Here is a 16,367-nt window from a genome sequence, read left to right on the forward strand (position 1 = left end):
TACATCACAGAATTGGCAGTTCACTTTTCAAATAGTCATTACATTTTTGAACAAATTTCGGAGATTGACTCTCCTTCTCCTTAGAAATGACACTATCTTTCTCTTTCTTTGGAGTCTGAGGGTCAGAAAATTCAATACCAGCAGGTCATTTCCAAGATTGAGAAAGAAAATAAATACTTCTTGCACCATTATGATTTTAAAGTTCAGATGTATGCACTTTGCATTATGGCCATTCAATGTTTTCTGAATGATCCATGAATTAAAACACTCGAGGTTTTAAATGTTTTGCCAAGTGAAGCAAATTAAGTGCCAATAAAACACAATCCCTCACTGAAAACTGGCTTCTAAAGAAGCAATATATTCCTGTTTTGTCTAAATGACTATAATTTAACTAGCAATAAAACAAAACATCCATATTTTATCAGAAATGATTCCAGTGATGTCATAAATGCTTAAATATTCTTTTAAACATTCCGCAAAGTGAAGCAAATTAGTTGCCAATAAAACAATTCAAATTGGTCCACTTATCTTGACAATCAGCCTTGCAAGCTGCAATATGCTCCAGTTCGGACCAGTTCATAATAATTTTTGATGTCCAAACATACCAATTCTGATATTTAATTAAAAGGCAGTCTATTAATGTCATAATTGTTTCCTCTTCCTCCATCATAAACTTCAAATGTAATATCAAAACAATTCAACTTAATTCAGATGCATCTAAGCCATAAGCATGATATCAGTTAACTGTTCGCTCTGCCCAGTTCATATTCATGTATATATATCTTCCACTGGTGCGATATTATTGGCCAAATAAGTATAAACTGTTGTCGAGTAGATGTCAATCAGTGACTCCAATAGTAAATTTGTTACAGACAGTGCACTCATAGTAAAAGACAAAGCATCAAAAATGGGTCATATTCAAATCCAACATGTCAAACCCGAGGGTATGTCTTTTGAAAACCCTGTATTAATCATGATAATATTTTTAATGTTAAAAAAAATCTATCTACCTACCCTAATTTAAAACCAGTGCAACAGGAAACACACATTTATTTTGGCCTGTAATGCAGCTGGCCCAGAGTCCAGTTGTAATAGCTACTTGGGAAGCATCTATGTCTGAATGGGGAGGTATAATGGGCCACTTTGGGGAACATACCCAGTAATAAGAGGCAGAGAACACAGGTCTCAAGCTAGATCTGGTTATGGTTGGGTTTTGGAAATCTTTTTGTAAATGGAAATGATCTTGAGTTTGTTTTGGGCAATTTTTGGGAAATAAGTCTGCTGGTAGAAGACAGTAAACTTTATTTACAGCCTTACCATTTTACCAGATCTTCTCCTCTTCATCCAACAGACAGGAGCTGATGGGTCTGATAGGAAGCATTAAATGAGCTGTTTCAATTTCAAATCCATTGGAATCAATGATGATAGATAATGCATCATCATCTAGAACACTCTGGGCAGAGTGAGGTGCAGTTACTCTCCCTCAAGAGGATGTGCCACTACCCTAAGAAAATAGATCCACTTCTTTCCTTGCAGAAAGCAGCAACTCACTATCCAGAGACAACAGGTGCACCTCCCTCCTCCTCACACTTTGGTAGGGGAGGGGGTACTTGAATGTTCATTCCCTCAGATAGGAAGGACCTTTCCTGTTTCTAATGAGACTGGTGACATAGATTTCTGGGACCCAGGAGTGTTATTTAGAGCTGAATAATCAGACTTCATATAGTAGGTTTCTTCTTGGAGCTTTGCAAGACAAAATCCTGATCAATTCAGATGACGAGGAGGCTTGACATTTCCTCCGCCCTCTATACATATGTTGGAATTGGCTAGACTTGAATTTGCATAAAGTACAATGATTCTTACATGTGCACTTTGAACACGTAATGGAGTCTGAGTGAGTAATCCAAGGGCTCTTTTTTGTGACCACACTTTCCCACTGAATGTTCTAACATTGTTCTTTGAAATAAAAGCTATCTGAATGAGAACAATAACAATAACAATATCATTTTCACATGTGACACTCACCTGTTTATATGTACTGTGTGCCATATACACCCCATATTAATTGCACAATATAAACAATACTTGACCAGTGAGGAATTTCTGTATTCTGACTCTCTTCTTCCTTTTTAATAAGGAAGACATTCAGTTGATAACATTTATTCTTTTCTTAGAGCAACAAAAGACACAATAATGTGACAAATCACACATCGTATTAAAATACAATAGTGAAATAAAATAAAACACTGAACTTATCAATTATTTAATTACAGGTATCGTGAACTCCTACTAACTGAAGCAGGGCCATGTCACATTATAACATATAAGATTTACACATGAACCATTTTTATTCTGAAAATCTGAGGAGTGTACCCTAATCCCTAAAGGGTTAGATACAATACAGTAACCCAAGAGGACCTTTCCAGAACTAAAAAAGGGGTTACTGGCATAAAAAGCAGATGAGACAGATAAATGTAACATAAGATGAAATACTGTTATGAAATGGAATATTTTACAGCTTCAAAGTGGCTGATCAATTTCACCATTCTGGTCATGTTCATTGATGACCAACTGAGTGCCCTAGATGGCCATGTGGTCTAAAGTGCTTGCCTTTACAGATCACTGACACCTTACCTCTGTTCATGAGGATAGGAGCCTCAGGCTCTTCTATCAAACATTATGTGAGAAAGCTTGCCAGTGGCTTTCCATTGGTCAGTGGTTCTTTCTGGGTTCCTCCTCCAGCAAATATACTGGTTGCCTTGTACAGCCAATCATGTGCTAAAAAATCCATAAACAAAACCACAAACTGCATGTATGCTGTAAGACAAGCATTTGACTAGTTACGGTGAAACTTCTTATTTCCATATTATGTTTTAAATAAAGCTAGTACCACTAGCAGTGTAACTAATATACAGTTATGGGGAAACAGCAACATATGTAAGATTTGTAAAATTATCATTTAATAACAACTTTCACGCAAAGTTTCTACTCTGAATTGTATTTTGACTCCTTTTGGTCGATTTGAAAGCTATGTGTGTTGCACGGTGAAATATGTAACACTGAATTCACATATGCGGTTATTGCTTTTCTGGTCCAGATTAAAAAATAACCAATCAATGTAGCTTATTCTCTGTGTAACAAACAGGAAGTATTGGTAGAGCAAGAAAGAGATAGAGACTTCATGGTAAAGTCAATTAATATGTCAATTACTTAAGCGGAAATGCTGTCAGGGTGTGCCATTGCACAAATCGTGCAAAATTTGTACAAATTCGCGCTCTTGGAGAATAGTGAAATGTGAAAACTCCTGCAAATTCGTTAAAGTCACACATTTTTAAAAACGCAATTGGCCGTCGTTTGATCAATCATAGTTACATTTGAATAAAATATTGAATAAACCAAGATTTTTTATTTTTTTAATTAATTTTTTTTACATTTGTTGTTGCGGAGTGATGCTGCCTTCCACTCAACAATTCAACAAAGGGTCAACGGATGATAGAGACGCAGGTGTTCTGGTCTGATGACAAGGATCAGTACAGAACATGTGGGTGTTCTGAAGGATTTAATTCTGAGTGGAAAGAAGAATTTTACATACCATCCACACAAAAATGTCAGTCTATGTAAATATGTTAATTACTAGCAAGCTGCCGAAAATCTGATGAGAGATAGATTATGAGATCATGCCTCATCCGGTTGATCTCTGTTACCAGAAATGTCAACAACAAAAAAAAGCAGATATCTCACAACATACAGTACATGTACTCATGCTTGATGTCAACATAAGTGGATTATGATATACCAATGCACTGTTAAGATGGTTTGTCAATATGGACAAAGAAATTGTTTATGTAACAATAGATCAATTTTAGTGCATTTTGTATCAGGTTTGCGGCTTCCTTTCATAGGGTCTCTGAATTTCTCCACTCCAAACCAATGGTTGTATATACAAGTTTAAACAGCCAACAATGTCGGCAAAAGAAAAAAATCACCAGATGGTATATTTTGCCGCCAATAAGGAAAATAAAATAACAGTTTGTAACATTGGCGAAGCCCTACACGATCCTAGAATAAACATTTTACACATTATTTTTCATACTTTTAAGAAGGAAAAACTTTTTTAGTGTATGAGAAAAATACATAAAATTTCAGGAGCCACTCCACGATCGTCTTGTATTATTCATGCGCGATCTCTTCCCCAAAATGACAATCAACTTTTTATGTTTTTTTCATACTTTTCAAAAAGACTTTTTTTTGTGTGAGAAAAATACATGTATAAAAAATTTCAGGAGTCACGCCACGACCGTGTAATATTTGAATTTACATTCTAACAGAGCAAGCTAAAGTGGGGTCACACTGTACATGTATCCATCTCAGGGTTAAGATAAACTGAATAAAATCAGGGTAAAAATGAAATATAATAAGTAAATATATTTATTTTAATACCTCTGTCTGCACATGCATTGATGGACTAAATACAGCATTTTGGAACAGATAACAAATTTGGCATAGTAGTCAGTAAACTACAGATTTAACAAAGGAAGTTTATGTTAATGAAAAATAATATCTTGGAGCAGATGTAGCCAAAAGATAATATCTGTGAGCTCTGAAAAAAGTCACAAAGATCAGTTTCCCAACACATTCAAGCTGACAAAGTTAGCAATGTATATGCCCCTTCAGAAAGAAGCACAGAACAATATTGATACAAAGAAAAGGAGCAGAGTGTGCTCAGAATTAATTAACAGATTAATGCTTATACAACTTGAGGTGACATCTGTCAAAGATATTGATTTCAGTAGAGCTCTAAGAAAGTGGAGCAGGAAGAAAGTGGCTGCAATAGTCTTTTGCATCTGCAGGAAGTAAAATATGATAGATTTTATTTGGCATTCAGCCTTATTCCAATGCCTGGATTTGTTCCAGATGAGATTTTCTTTGCACGAGGAAACTGCATTATTTCTTCTGTTTTGAAGATAACACTGTAATGTCTTCCAAGTGTAACCGAGACATGAAATTGGTAATAAGATGTTTTTAAATCATTCATGTTGTACAAAACAACAGGAGTTAAATGGAGTGACCATTAAATTGCCTAAAACATTGGATAAAACTCACTGCAACCAATAGGTAGTCTGATTGAAAGTATTGTTGTTATCCTCTCATCAATGAGAATTGCATATAAATATATGATAATTATATCTGTCATCTGCACACTAGAAATAACACCAGAATATCTACAAGAAAGGGCACCAACTACCTTCCAAAGATGGAAATACCATCAAGTTCATATGTGATACATATCGCAGGCTGCATATCGTGAATTGTATCAATCCGCGGCACATGTTTATCATTTCATCCCTAACTAACAGTCATGGAAAACATTGGGAACATTACTTCTGAATTACATGTGACCTACATACAACTGCATATGGCACGACATGGGATTAGGATCTGGCTGTAGCCATAATCGACAAGATCATGTAGAGTCTCACAGCATACAAACAAAATGCATTATAGTTTCACCTTAAAGTTTTGCCATTTAAATAGATTGAAGCAAAAATGGTTCAGTGTAAATTTGTATCCAAACACGGTTTTCTTCTAGTGACATTTTAAAAATTGAAATTGGACTTTAAAGAGGCTGATTAACTTTTTGGGTCATTTTGTACAATAGTCCTACATGTAAAACTTCGATGCTGATATTTACCTTTTGGGCATCTGGGTCTTGCTGCCTAACTAACGGTGCTGTGTAGCATGTTTTGATGCTGACTAGCATCTTAACGAAAATCATATTTTCCAGAATATCTGACACAAATGGCAACCAATAACAATGCTTTTCTACAAAGTTAAGTCATGATGTTTTAGTCGGACTTTACTTACCCTGATGTCTTTTCTCTCATAAATTCAAATTCTCACAAAAGAAAAGGACCCGTTTTAAAGTTTCGTTGGCCTATATTTCAGTCTGCTGGAAAGCAATGAAAGCTAGGAATGCAGAAATCGGGATGAGTTGAAATATTATTCTTGAACAAAACGAATAACAATATATTATGCCTATTGGAAATTTAAGCATTGTTTTGTTTCATTCAAGAAACATATCCCCCGCATGAACCTACTTGGACAAACCTCAACAACCGTCGCATTTAAACAAATTCAAATGTCAGCGGAACATCAAAATCATACATGCCAACCCCTGGCGAGGAAAAAGTCTAATCCAAGTGGACAAAAAGAGTAATCTGAGCAGAAAGAGTGTAATCACATACAACATGAAAAAAAATTCAATGAGCATATGTACAAAATGATTTATTTATTCCTCTGGAATTTTAACATCAATTACTTGAAAAAAGCAGCTAACTCTCATATTACATTTAAAAACACTTTGTACCAGCTGAGATTATGAATGTTTTGCACACCAGTAAAGCACTAAGTGCTGGGTTAGAGAGCCTGGATCTGAATTCAGTTTCATTTTTGTGAACAATACTGAACAATCTCTCTCAGTCAGCATTAAAATGGTAAAGAACCAATATTCCTTTCATAACCTGACAAAGAAGAGGAAATTTATATCTTACAGTTATTGGGTCTTTTACCTGGGAAATAAGATGAAAAAAATCAACTCTATCCATATGAAGTACATTGTCAGGTAGAGTGGAGTGCCAACTTGATACTTCAGGAGTTCTAATTTATCAGCAGCTTTTCCTGCAACATGGTGCATCATATAACAGAGACAACCTGATGTGTACAATGATGGAGACATTTTTCAAAATACAGAATGCAACTCCTTTATGAATTCCAGTCATCACTGATGCCATATCAGCTTAAAACCCCATACAATTATGCCAACTTAAGTTTATTCAAAGTATTATCAAGTAAATAAATAAAATGTTTTCTCCAGTGGAATCTACTGTTAAATCTGGTAATGAAAGAAGAGCACTCTGACTTTGCCCTTTTCGTTGTCAAAGTCTCTTACATAGACTGGGTACAACTTTTGTCACAATCACTACTCCTGTCTGTTGCAATACTAAAGGGCCCAATTTTCATGGCTTCCGCATTTTTAAGTTAAGTATCTTCTGCTAAACAACCAACAATATTAGATGATTTTGTTCTTGCACATGAATATTTTCTGCAATTTTGGAATCAGGAAACATTGTTTGAACAAAGGACCAATGTAGTCTTCTACCGCTAGAGGTTGTCCGTGTTTTATTAAGAACTCAGTAGATAACGCATCTGCATTTATAAAATTCATGTCCACATTTCAGTTTTGCTGTATAAAAAGAAGTTACCTCAGTACTGGAGTTAGTAAACAAGCTAATTCAAGGTTTCTTGTTTTACCACCATGACCAATATTAAAATCCTTTCCACGCAGCCTGCAAGGGGCATGAAGATCCCTAGAATGGAACGCTTTATTGTGTGATTCATTTATTCATCTCTGAATTGTTTTTTGTCTTTTCCTCATCCATCTGTGAAATTATTTGAAAAATATTTTTGCTCTAACAAGCATCGACTAGAATAAATCTGACTTGACTTATTGTGCCAAATACCTAGAGACTGGTTCTGTTCTGAATTAGAACAAAGAATCTGCGAGCAAAGATTAAAAGTTAGAAAACCAGTCTGTTCTCTCCTAACTAAGCCCATGGTTCCCACGCTTTTCTAAATATAAATTTCCAGGTCTTTTCCAGGATGAAATTAATTTTTTTAAGGTTAACATATGACCATTACTGAATGGAATTAAAGAACATTTTGGATTATAAAACATGCATTTTCCAAATCTGATGATGCTTCTCTTTCAAGACCCTCCAAAACATACATGTCAGAAACGATGATCATGTACAAAACCACAAAATGAGTCAAATGAAACAAATTCGACTATATTCCCATAAATTGCCATTTAAAGCTATTTCAATGTACAGAATATAAATTTTAACTTTACTTTGCTGACCTGCATTATGTTGCTACATGGAAACAACATAATGAACATACATTATTTTGTTTCCTTCCAAACCTTTCATTCCAAACAATTCTAGAGCAATATGTGTGCATGTTACACAAAGTAAACATTTCCTACCACAGTATGAAAAAAACCCAATAAATGCAAAGTTTTAGAATCTTATCTTGTTACAAAAAAATTTTGCCTTGAAATTACGTGTGCCAATAAAATCTCAAACAAGACTTTTCAACCAACCTAAACTTCTTATGACAATTTGGTTAAAAATTCCATCATTTAAAGACATTTACAACAGGGTTGATTTAAATTTTTGACAAAAGATCTTCAAAATTATATACTGTTGTATAAACAAGGACTGAATTTTCTGTAAAATCAACTTATCTTCTCGTAGTTCAATAAACCAGTCCCCAAACTTGTATTGATACATGGGCTATTATTGTTTCTTAATATATAATAAAAGGGACGGTAATTTCCCATTTTTCCTGCATTCCATTTAAGATCTGAAACCAATGCTTCAAGCTACATGTCACTGTGTAATAGTTTTTTTTTCTTCACATTTGGACATTTTGGATGGAGTGTGGGTTCAGACCAATTACATATCAAATTTGGAATCTGCCGCTACCATAAGATAGCTTACCAGCGGGTCTAGCAAATTTATACTAGATTATATCAACTTATACCTGCATGAAATCGATAGTAAAATTGTTTATTTTCTCAAAAATGGCAAGTATTATAATCGTTATTTCTTTAGTCCACTGAAAGACTAGACGAAACTCAGCATAGATGAAACCTGAACCAGTACTCGCCATTTGCGTTAATAGTCACATTACCTCACAAATCTCAAACAACAACATCAGAAGTCCAATAGGCATGTGATATCAACAACAAACTCCTTTTTAATGTTGTTTTATAAAATTTCAATTACATTAAATGAAAGTCTGATACCTTTTGTAAAAACCAGAGAGAACATATAATTCTCAACATATTTATTTCGAGAACTACAATATACTGGGCCAGTCTGATTCGTCAAGCAGAGTAGTCTGGTTACCTGCTTTGTATGCTCCTAACGTGAGAGATCACATGTCAACGTGGTAATCACGTGATACAACAAAACTCCAAAGTTGGTCTCAGAATAAATATAGAGAATTTTGTGCTCTTTCATTTTTTTTTTTTATTACAACCAGTATACAGCTTTCACTTAATATTTTTTTCTACAATATTTCAAAATGACAGTTGTGAGATTCTGTGTGCTTTAGCGACATGCTATTGAAATCGCTAGTACCAGCTCAAATTTCATCAACGAATTAGTTTCATCGTCTTTCAGCAGATTAAAGACATAACGACTTTAATACTCTCACAGTTTCTGAGAAAATAAATAATTTTCATATCGATTTCATGCAGGTATAACTCAATTTAACGTTTAAGTTTGCTAGCCCATCTGCTAAGGGGATATGCTTTAATGCCACCATGTTGGCCACTCGTGATGCTAGACTGATTTTCATACCTTCCATAATGAAAGAAAAAAAAATATACGCTATCGAGCTGTCTGTGAAACAAAAAGTCTACTAGATGAATCTAATCCAGAGCGTTTGGATTGTCTCAACAAATATATTTATGGCAAGCACCCAAATGATCCATACTGCAACCTCCTAATATTCTGGTTAGAAATCGATAAATTAAACTCGCAATCAGTTCAGTTATGACTCAGTTTAATTGTTTCATGTGTCACATTGTGGAGGAAAATTCCTGAATTCTTCCCGACTTTCATCAATATTTGCAAATTACAAGGACTTTTCATGATCGGGGAAAAAATTATAATTTCTCCAGACTTTTTCATTATTTTCCAGTAACGTGGGAACCCTGTAAGCCATAGAGCTGCTATAAATAGAAACAGAGGTTGTTGTTGTTGTTGTTGTATGGTTTAACGCCATTTTTCAGCACAAGATAACCTATACATGGCGGTCAGTATAACTGGTGGAGAAAGAACCCTGGAAAACCCCGGGAAGAACCACCGACCCACGAGAAGCTACTGACAGGCTTTCTCACGTACCAATGTTAGCCGAGCCTGAGACTCGAACTCACGCAGACAGAGGTGAGATGGCAGTGATCCGTAACGGTGAGCGCTTTAGACCACTCGGCCACTCGGGGCCCCAGAAACAGAGGTCAAAAGTTGAAAGTAGAAACTAGCATGTTGCTTGAAGTAGGGCAACTGCTATAAATAGAACATAAAACTGTTGGGACAGTGCATGTAAGTCTTCGGACAAGCGTACTCTTATGTCGTAGTTACATAGAAGCCATCTTTTCTAGAATATGGTCTGTGGGATTAATGGGATGTTAATAAAAATGAGAAAACAATTTTTTTGGAGGGGTATATACCGAAAACGCATGATCTGAATACAGTTATGCGTAATGTGTAATTTGGTGAAAAAAATCATAATGATTATGCCAAAAGCGTAATGGTTGGCATGTATGGAAAATGCATCCATTTGCTAGTGTCAGATTTTTATTCCACCAGGATAAAAACAGCACAGTAAGTATATTACATATCAATTTGTGGAAGTGTCCACATGGGCTGCCAAGTGTGTGAGATATTCCTGAACTTTGACTACTTGTTCCGATATCAACCGTCATTAGAACATGCTATACAAGAACATTATTTGGGTAGTAAGATGTAGCACTAAAACATAAATAACATGTGATACTTCTTACATTGTAGGACTATTTGTGCAAGTGTAATTTTAGTCAAGGCAATTTTTTTTTTAAATATACTTGCACTGTTACCTTTGAGCATTAAAGTACATGTGTTGTTTGTGTGTATCTGAGTGTGTGTATTTAACTGAGATCCCACGACGTTTCACGTTTCTACCGTCACTGTCAAGTTTTCCCCGACTGAAAGGAAGCTGCATTGGACGGTACACCGAATGCTGTAGGGTTTCAGCCCATAAAAGATGAAAGGAAACGATTTAAGGCCATACAATTTCTAACTGCAAGATATTACTCAGGTAACTATTACTTTAAGAACAATATTCTGCAAGTCTCTAATTTGTGTTGATTACTTTGCACCACCAGACATGGTGTTATTCTCTACACTTGGTCTATAGTAGACTACATTAATAAACCTTAAACAGCCATTTTACCTGACCCAGAAGGTCCTGGAGACAATGATGCCGTTGCCATATTTGCTATGATCGTTGAAACTAGTAGAATTTGGGAAAAGTTTGGTAAGATAACAGATTCTGTTGTATTATTTTTGTTGCAAACTAGGGAAAATACCCTGCCAAACTACGTGTTATCGCGCGAGATAATGCGTTAAGAAGGTAGTTTGGTTTTTCAAACAGTGACGTCCTTATTAGTACATTTTATGCATTATATAAAACCAGTCAATTTTGGCTTGTATATAATTTCCTTCCAAGTGTGTACAAGTTGCGGATAAAAACGACCACAGTCGCAGTGGCAAGAAATGAACAATAATAATAATAATAATAATAATATGATAACAATAATAATAATAATAATAATAATAATAATTTAAAAAATGTATGTACCAATGGAAAGTCAGGTTATTAAAAAAGTTTAGGTTGACTGCACACTCAACTTTGTCTTTGCAAAATTCTTTTACTTTAGAAGTAAGATATCTTATTGCTGACGTTAATAATGAAAATTTACTAGTCTCATCCTCCATTTGTATTGTTCAAATAGCAATGTCTGCATAATTTGGTTTGGAATGAACCCAATTATCAAGGATAAGACCACGTATGTCAGTAAGTCCAGGTACAATGTTACCAAAACATATATGCAGATAATTTATTATTTTGGTCTGAGTAAAAGTATTTTAAAAAAATGGTCACTCAGTTTTAAAGCCTACCATATATTCTCACTTATAAGACAAGTCCAGCTGCAAACTAAATAGAACCAGATGTGACATTGCATCATGCACCAGCAGTTTGGGGTCTATGCATTTGTTGGGAGTGATCAGTAGAACAAACAATATAGACCATGATCTGCCAATGCATATGCAGGGTCTGTGTTATCTGCAGTAGGACTAAACTTATAAGCAAGTATTTATGGTATTGACTTTGCAAGTAATGTTTTCCATAAGCGGAACTGGAATCAAATGGTCTGCCAATAATATTACATATATGTTTAGAAGACAGCAAAATCAAATGAATACCTTGATATGCTGTTTTGAGGTGCAATCACATATTCAGCCCATGACATATGTACTAAACCACCTTGGTGGCCATGCATGAAAAATTAATTAAAATATGGACCAGCCATAATTTCGACACACTATGTATTGTGCCTTGAGAAACATAAACCACAGTTTCTTGCTTTCAGTTTTTAAAATATGTGTACATCAACCATTGCCATACACAATAAATTCTGATAAAAATAACCTAATCACAATTTTACCTTGCTGCAGAATATTCAGAAATAACCTTGGTGATCATGTGTACAAGATTCATTTAAAAGTGGGTTCAAATTGTATTATAGTGTCCCTCAAAAAGTAGGACACAGTTACAGTTACATAACATATATAATCACTTATAAGTTAAGTCAAACTGCAAACAACAAAGATCCTGATCTGCCATAGCATAGTACTCTTTCAGATCAGGGTCTATGTTGTTTGTTTTATGGATTTCTCCTAACAAACTGCACAGACCCAGCTCTGCCAGTGCTTATGCAACAGCAGATCTGGGTCTATGCAGTTTGCAGTTGGACTCATCTTTTAAGCAAACATATAAGGCATTTTAACTTTATACAATATAATTACCTCAAATGAAGTCACACATTAAATCAATCTGATAAAAATCACATCTTTACTATTGTTATATATATTTAATTTAATTGTTTATTTGTTAGTTTTAAAATTTTTATTTCATGACATGTTATTCTAATGTAACATTGTTTGCTGGACTTGACCTTGTTCAAAATTGAGTTCATTTCTGCTTGACGTGATTGATTTTTTAAATTTTTTAAAAACTGTATTTCATTTATGTAAACAACTAAAATAGCTCAATTATTCTCTTTGTGTTTGAGCTTATTATGAGGATTATTATTAGGTAAATAAAGAAGGAATAAATATGTTGATCAAGGTCAGGGTTTTGGAGATTCCTAAGAGAATTTTGTAGACCATTGTGTTGTAAATAAACCAGGCTCATTAGATCTTTCTAGAAGGTTATTTTCCATTAGGTAATGGTCAGTTTTAGAAAATGTTAATTGTAACCTGATGTCAAGCAGAAAACTATGTTATCTTGTGACTGTGAGGATTTTACCAGTCATGCTTCAACATCTAGCATTTTAAGTTGTACTATGTTGTGACCAGTTTGGGCTGAATTTTATTTTTCCAAATTATTGAATTCAAGTGATTATTTTAGCCAGAAATACAAAAGCACTCTGATAAAATTCTTGGATAAAGACATTTACTAGAATTTATACTGAATTCAAACCTGGAATAATATTTCTTTGATGAAACAAGCAAGAGATTATTGACACTTCAGTACTTTGTAGTGTATGACAGACACGTCATTGCCTTCAATTTTGAATCTCATTGGGACTTGAACTGAGTTTTATTCAGGACTTTTTATTGCTAGGACTTGTGTCTTTAATTCTTGGATTAATTTTGGATTTAATTTGCTATATCATAAGATCCTTTTTCTCATTTTTCATCTTATATTCTAGGGAAATAAATTATTTATTAAATTTTACAAAGCTTGTTGTCTTCACTCTTTTCTATTACTTATTTTAAGAGCATAGACTGATAACAGAAAATTAGGGACTCACCTGAGATATTAATTTTGCTAAAATATTTAAGAAAGCTTTGCTTTTGAAATTTTAATTCTTCTAGTTTCAGAATTTTAAAATCCCAAGTATTTATATCACATTTTAAAATCTTTTGTGAAATCAGCAAGTTTTTTACAATGTCATCGAAAGTGGAGATCTTTATTTCAAATCCTACCAGGAGCAGTTAGACTGTTTGAAAAAAGATGAATTGCTTTACCTTGCCAGAAAATGCGATCTTTCTGAGGCAAAAGCTTCCCTGATGAAGCAAGAAATTAAAGATATTTTGATCCAGTATTTGGTAGAAAAGAATGTTTTCGATAAAGTTTCTTTGGTTTTGATTAGTAAGTATGTGTCAGACTCAATCATAGAAGTACAGGAATTAAAATTAAAATACAAGATAGAATTAGAGTTCAGAAACCTTGAACTTCAGAAAGATAAAGAGGAAAAACAAATGCAAGTGCAATTAGATAGAGAGGGAAGAGAGAGGAAAATGCAAGTGGAGAAAGAGGAGAAACAAATGCAATTAAATAAGGAGGAAAGAGGTAGGAAAATGCTATTGGAGAAAGAGGAGAGATAAACAAAAGCAATTACAGAAAAAAGAAAAACAAGTGCAAATGCAATAGGACAAAGAGAAAAGTGAGAGACAAATGCAAATCAAAAAAGAAAAGGAAGACATAGAATTGCAGAGAGAAAGAGAGAATGAAGAAAGGGAATATCAATTTAGATTAAAAGAATTAGAGCTGGCAAGTGAAAGACACATCCCCACTTTACAAATTAAATTTTTGATGTTACTAAGAATGTTAGGTTAGTGCCTCCTTTTAAATAAAAAGAATTACACAAAGATTTTCCTGATTTTGAAAAAATTGCTGAAAATTTGAAATGGTCATGGGGGCATTTGACCCTATTATTCAATGCCCAATCAATAGGACCACTGGAAAAGCTCACAGAAATAGTTAATTTTATCAATGACCAGAATGTCGACATATTTTTCCTGACAGAAACATGGCTAAAAACATCAGGCGATGAGCCCAAGTGCTCGGATCTAACACCCACTGGTTACTCCATCAAGTCATTCCCTGTAACTCTCGCAGAGGTGGAATTGCTGTCATCACGAAAAACTCCGTGATCAAACATCTGAACCACACCACAACATTCAATTTCAGCTACACATCGTTTGAACTAGTCCAAACCACATTCACTCTAGAGCAAAGGTCAGTCCATTTTTTCTGCCTATACTGCCCTCCTCCTAGTAGAAAAAACAAGCTGACTGAATTTCTCTTTTTGAAGCAGTTTCTGAATCTCCTGGAGTATGGAAATTTGATAGGTGGCAACCTGATTATTCTTGGAGATTTCAACTTTCACTTTGACTGTCCCAGAAACCCAAACGCATCAAAACTCCTAGATTCCTTTAACGTTTTCAACTTCAAACAGTCAGTTAACCAACCCACCCATAAACATGGTCACATTGTAGACTGGATTCTTCAAAGACCTGATGATAATATTCTACGGTCCTTTTTGGTATCCCATGTACTTGCATCAGATCACCTCTACATTATATGCCATCTTGATGTATCAGTCCCTAACCCTCCACCTTTATCTACTACTAAGAGAAACCTCTGTATGATAAATAGAACCAAACTAATGCATGACATCCAAGCAAACCTAACAACTTGCTTACCTCCTACAGAAGAACAACTCGATAACTGCCTGCATTCATTGCTTGACAAACATGCCCCAGCTACCATGTACAGAGTATCAATACAAAAGTGTTCTCTCTGGTATAGTAGTGCTAGGGACCAGCTTCGTACTGCTAAAAGAGACCGCCGTAAAGCTGAGAGGCTTTAGCTTTCCACCAGACTCACTATTCATCAGCAAATCTATGAAGCTGCTAAGAAGAATGTCACAAATATAGTCCATGCAGTGAAATCAGCCCACTACACTACTAAGATCATGGAAAGTTCCAGCTGCAAAGAGCTCTTCCTGATTACCAACAAGCTAATGTCAAAGAACAAATGTATACCACTTCCAACTACCTTCTCTCCAGTCGACCTTCCGGACATGTTTGCAAATTTCTTCCATGACAAAGTACAATTCATTAAAGATAAGCTTGACACCACAATTTCAATTGACTCTTCATCACCAGTTGGGATACAGAATTTGAGCGGCAACCATTAGCAGCATCTGAACCTGTCTCTATGGATTTCGCATGTACAATCCTGATGAAGAGTGTACCAAAGTCATGTGAACTTGATCCAGTTCCAACATCACTGCTGCTTGAGTGCTTAGATCCAGTATTGCCTTCACTAACTGATGTTATTAATACCTCTCTCTCATCCGGGGAATTCCCATCATTTTTCAAAACTGCCATTGTAAAGCCTCTGTTGAAGAAACCAACACTAGACCATAATGATTTAAAGAACTACCACCCAGTTTCTAATCTCCCATTCATATAACAAATCAGCTTGTATCTCATCTGAATTCAAACAGTCTTTTTCGCAATTTACAATCTGCATATCCCCCTTGCCACATTACTGAAACTACTCTTCTAAAAGTAGTTAATGACATTCTCTCTACTTTGGATAGTGGAAAGATTACAGTCCTCACCCTCCTTGATTTGTCTACAACATTTGACACAATAGACCATGATATATTACTTCAC

At 34.9% G+C, this 16,367-nt stretch overlaps 1 protein-coding gene across 2 annotated transcripts in view; it reads right to left on the reverse strand.

The window, feature by feature from the left end:
* The window catches only part of LOC149801743 (aryl hydrocarbon receptor nuclear translocator homolog), a 101,304-nt gene extending 90,085 nt beyond the window's left edge, over positions 1-11,219 (reverse strand). For both annotated transcript variants that reach the window (XM_089956063.1, XM_089956062.1), the window contains exon 1: positions 11,062-11,219. In XM_089956063.1, coding sequence (XP_089812189.1) covers positions 11,062-11,101 — 40 coding nt within the window. In that variant the 5' untranslated portion in view covers positions 11,102-11,219. The remainder of the gene's footprint in view (positions 1-11,061) is intronic.
* Between the last annotated feature and the right edge of the window lie 5,148 nt (positions 11,220-16,367).

Source organism: Sinohyriopsis cumingii, chromosome 4, assembly GCF_028554795.1.
Source record: "Sinohyriopsis cumingii isolate HCF-2022 chromosome 4, ASM2855479v2, whole genome shotgun sequence".
In the NCBI taxonomy this organism is placed as follows: Eukaryota; Metazoa; Mollusca; class Bivalvia; order Unionida; family Unionidae; genus Sinohyriopsis; species Sinohyriopsis cumingii.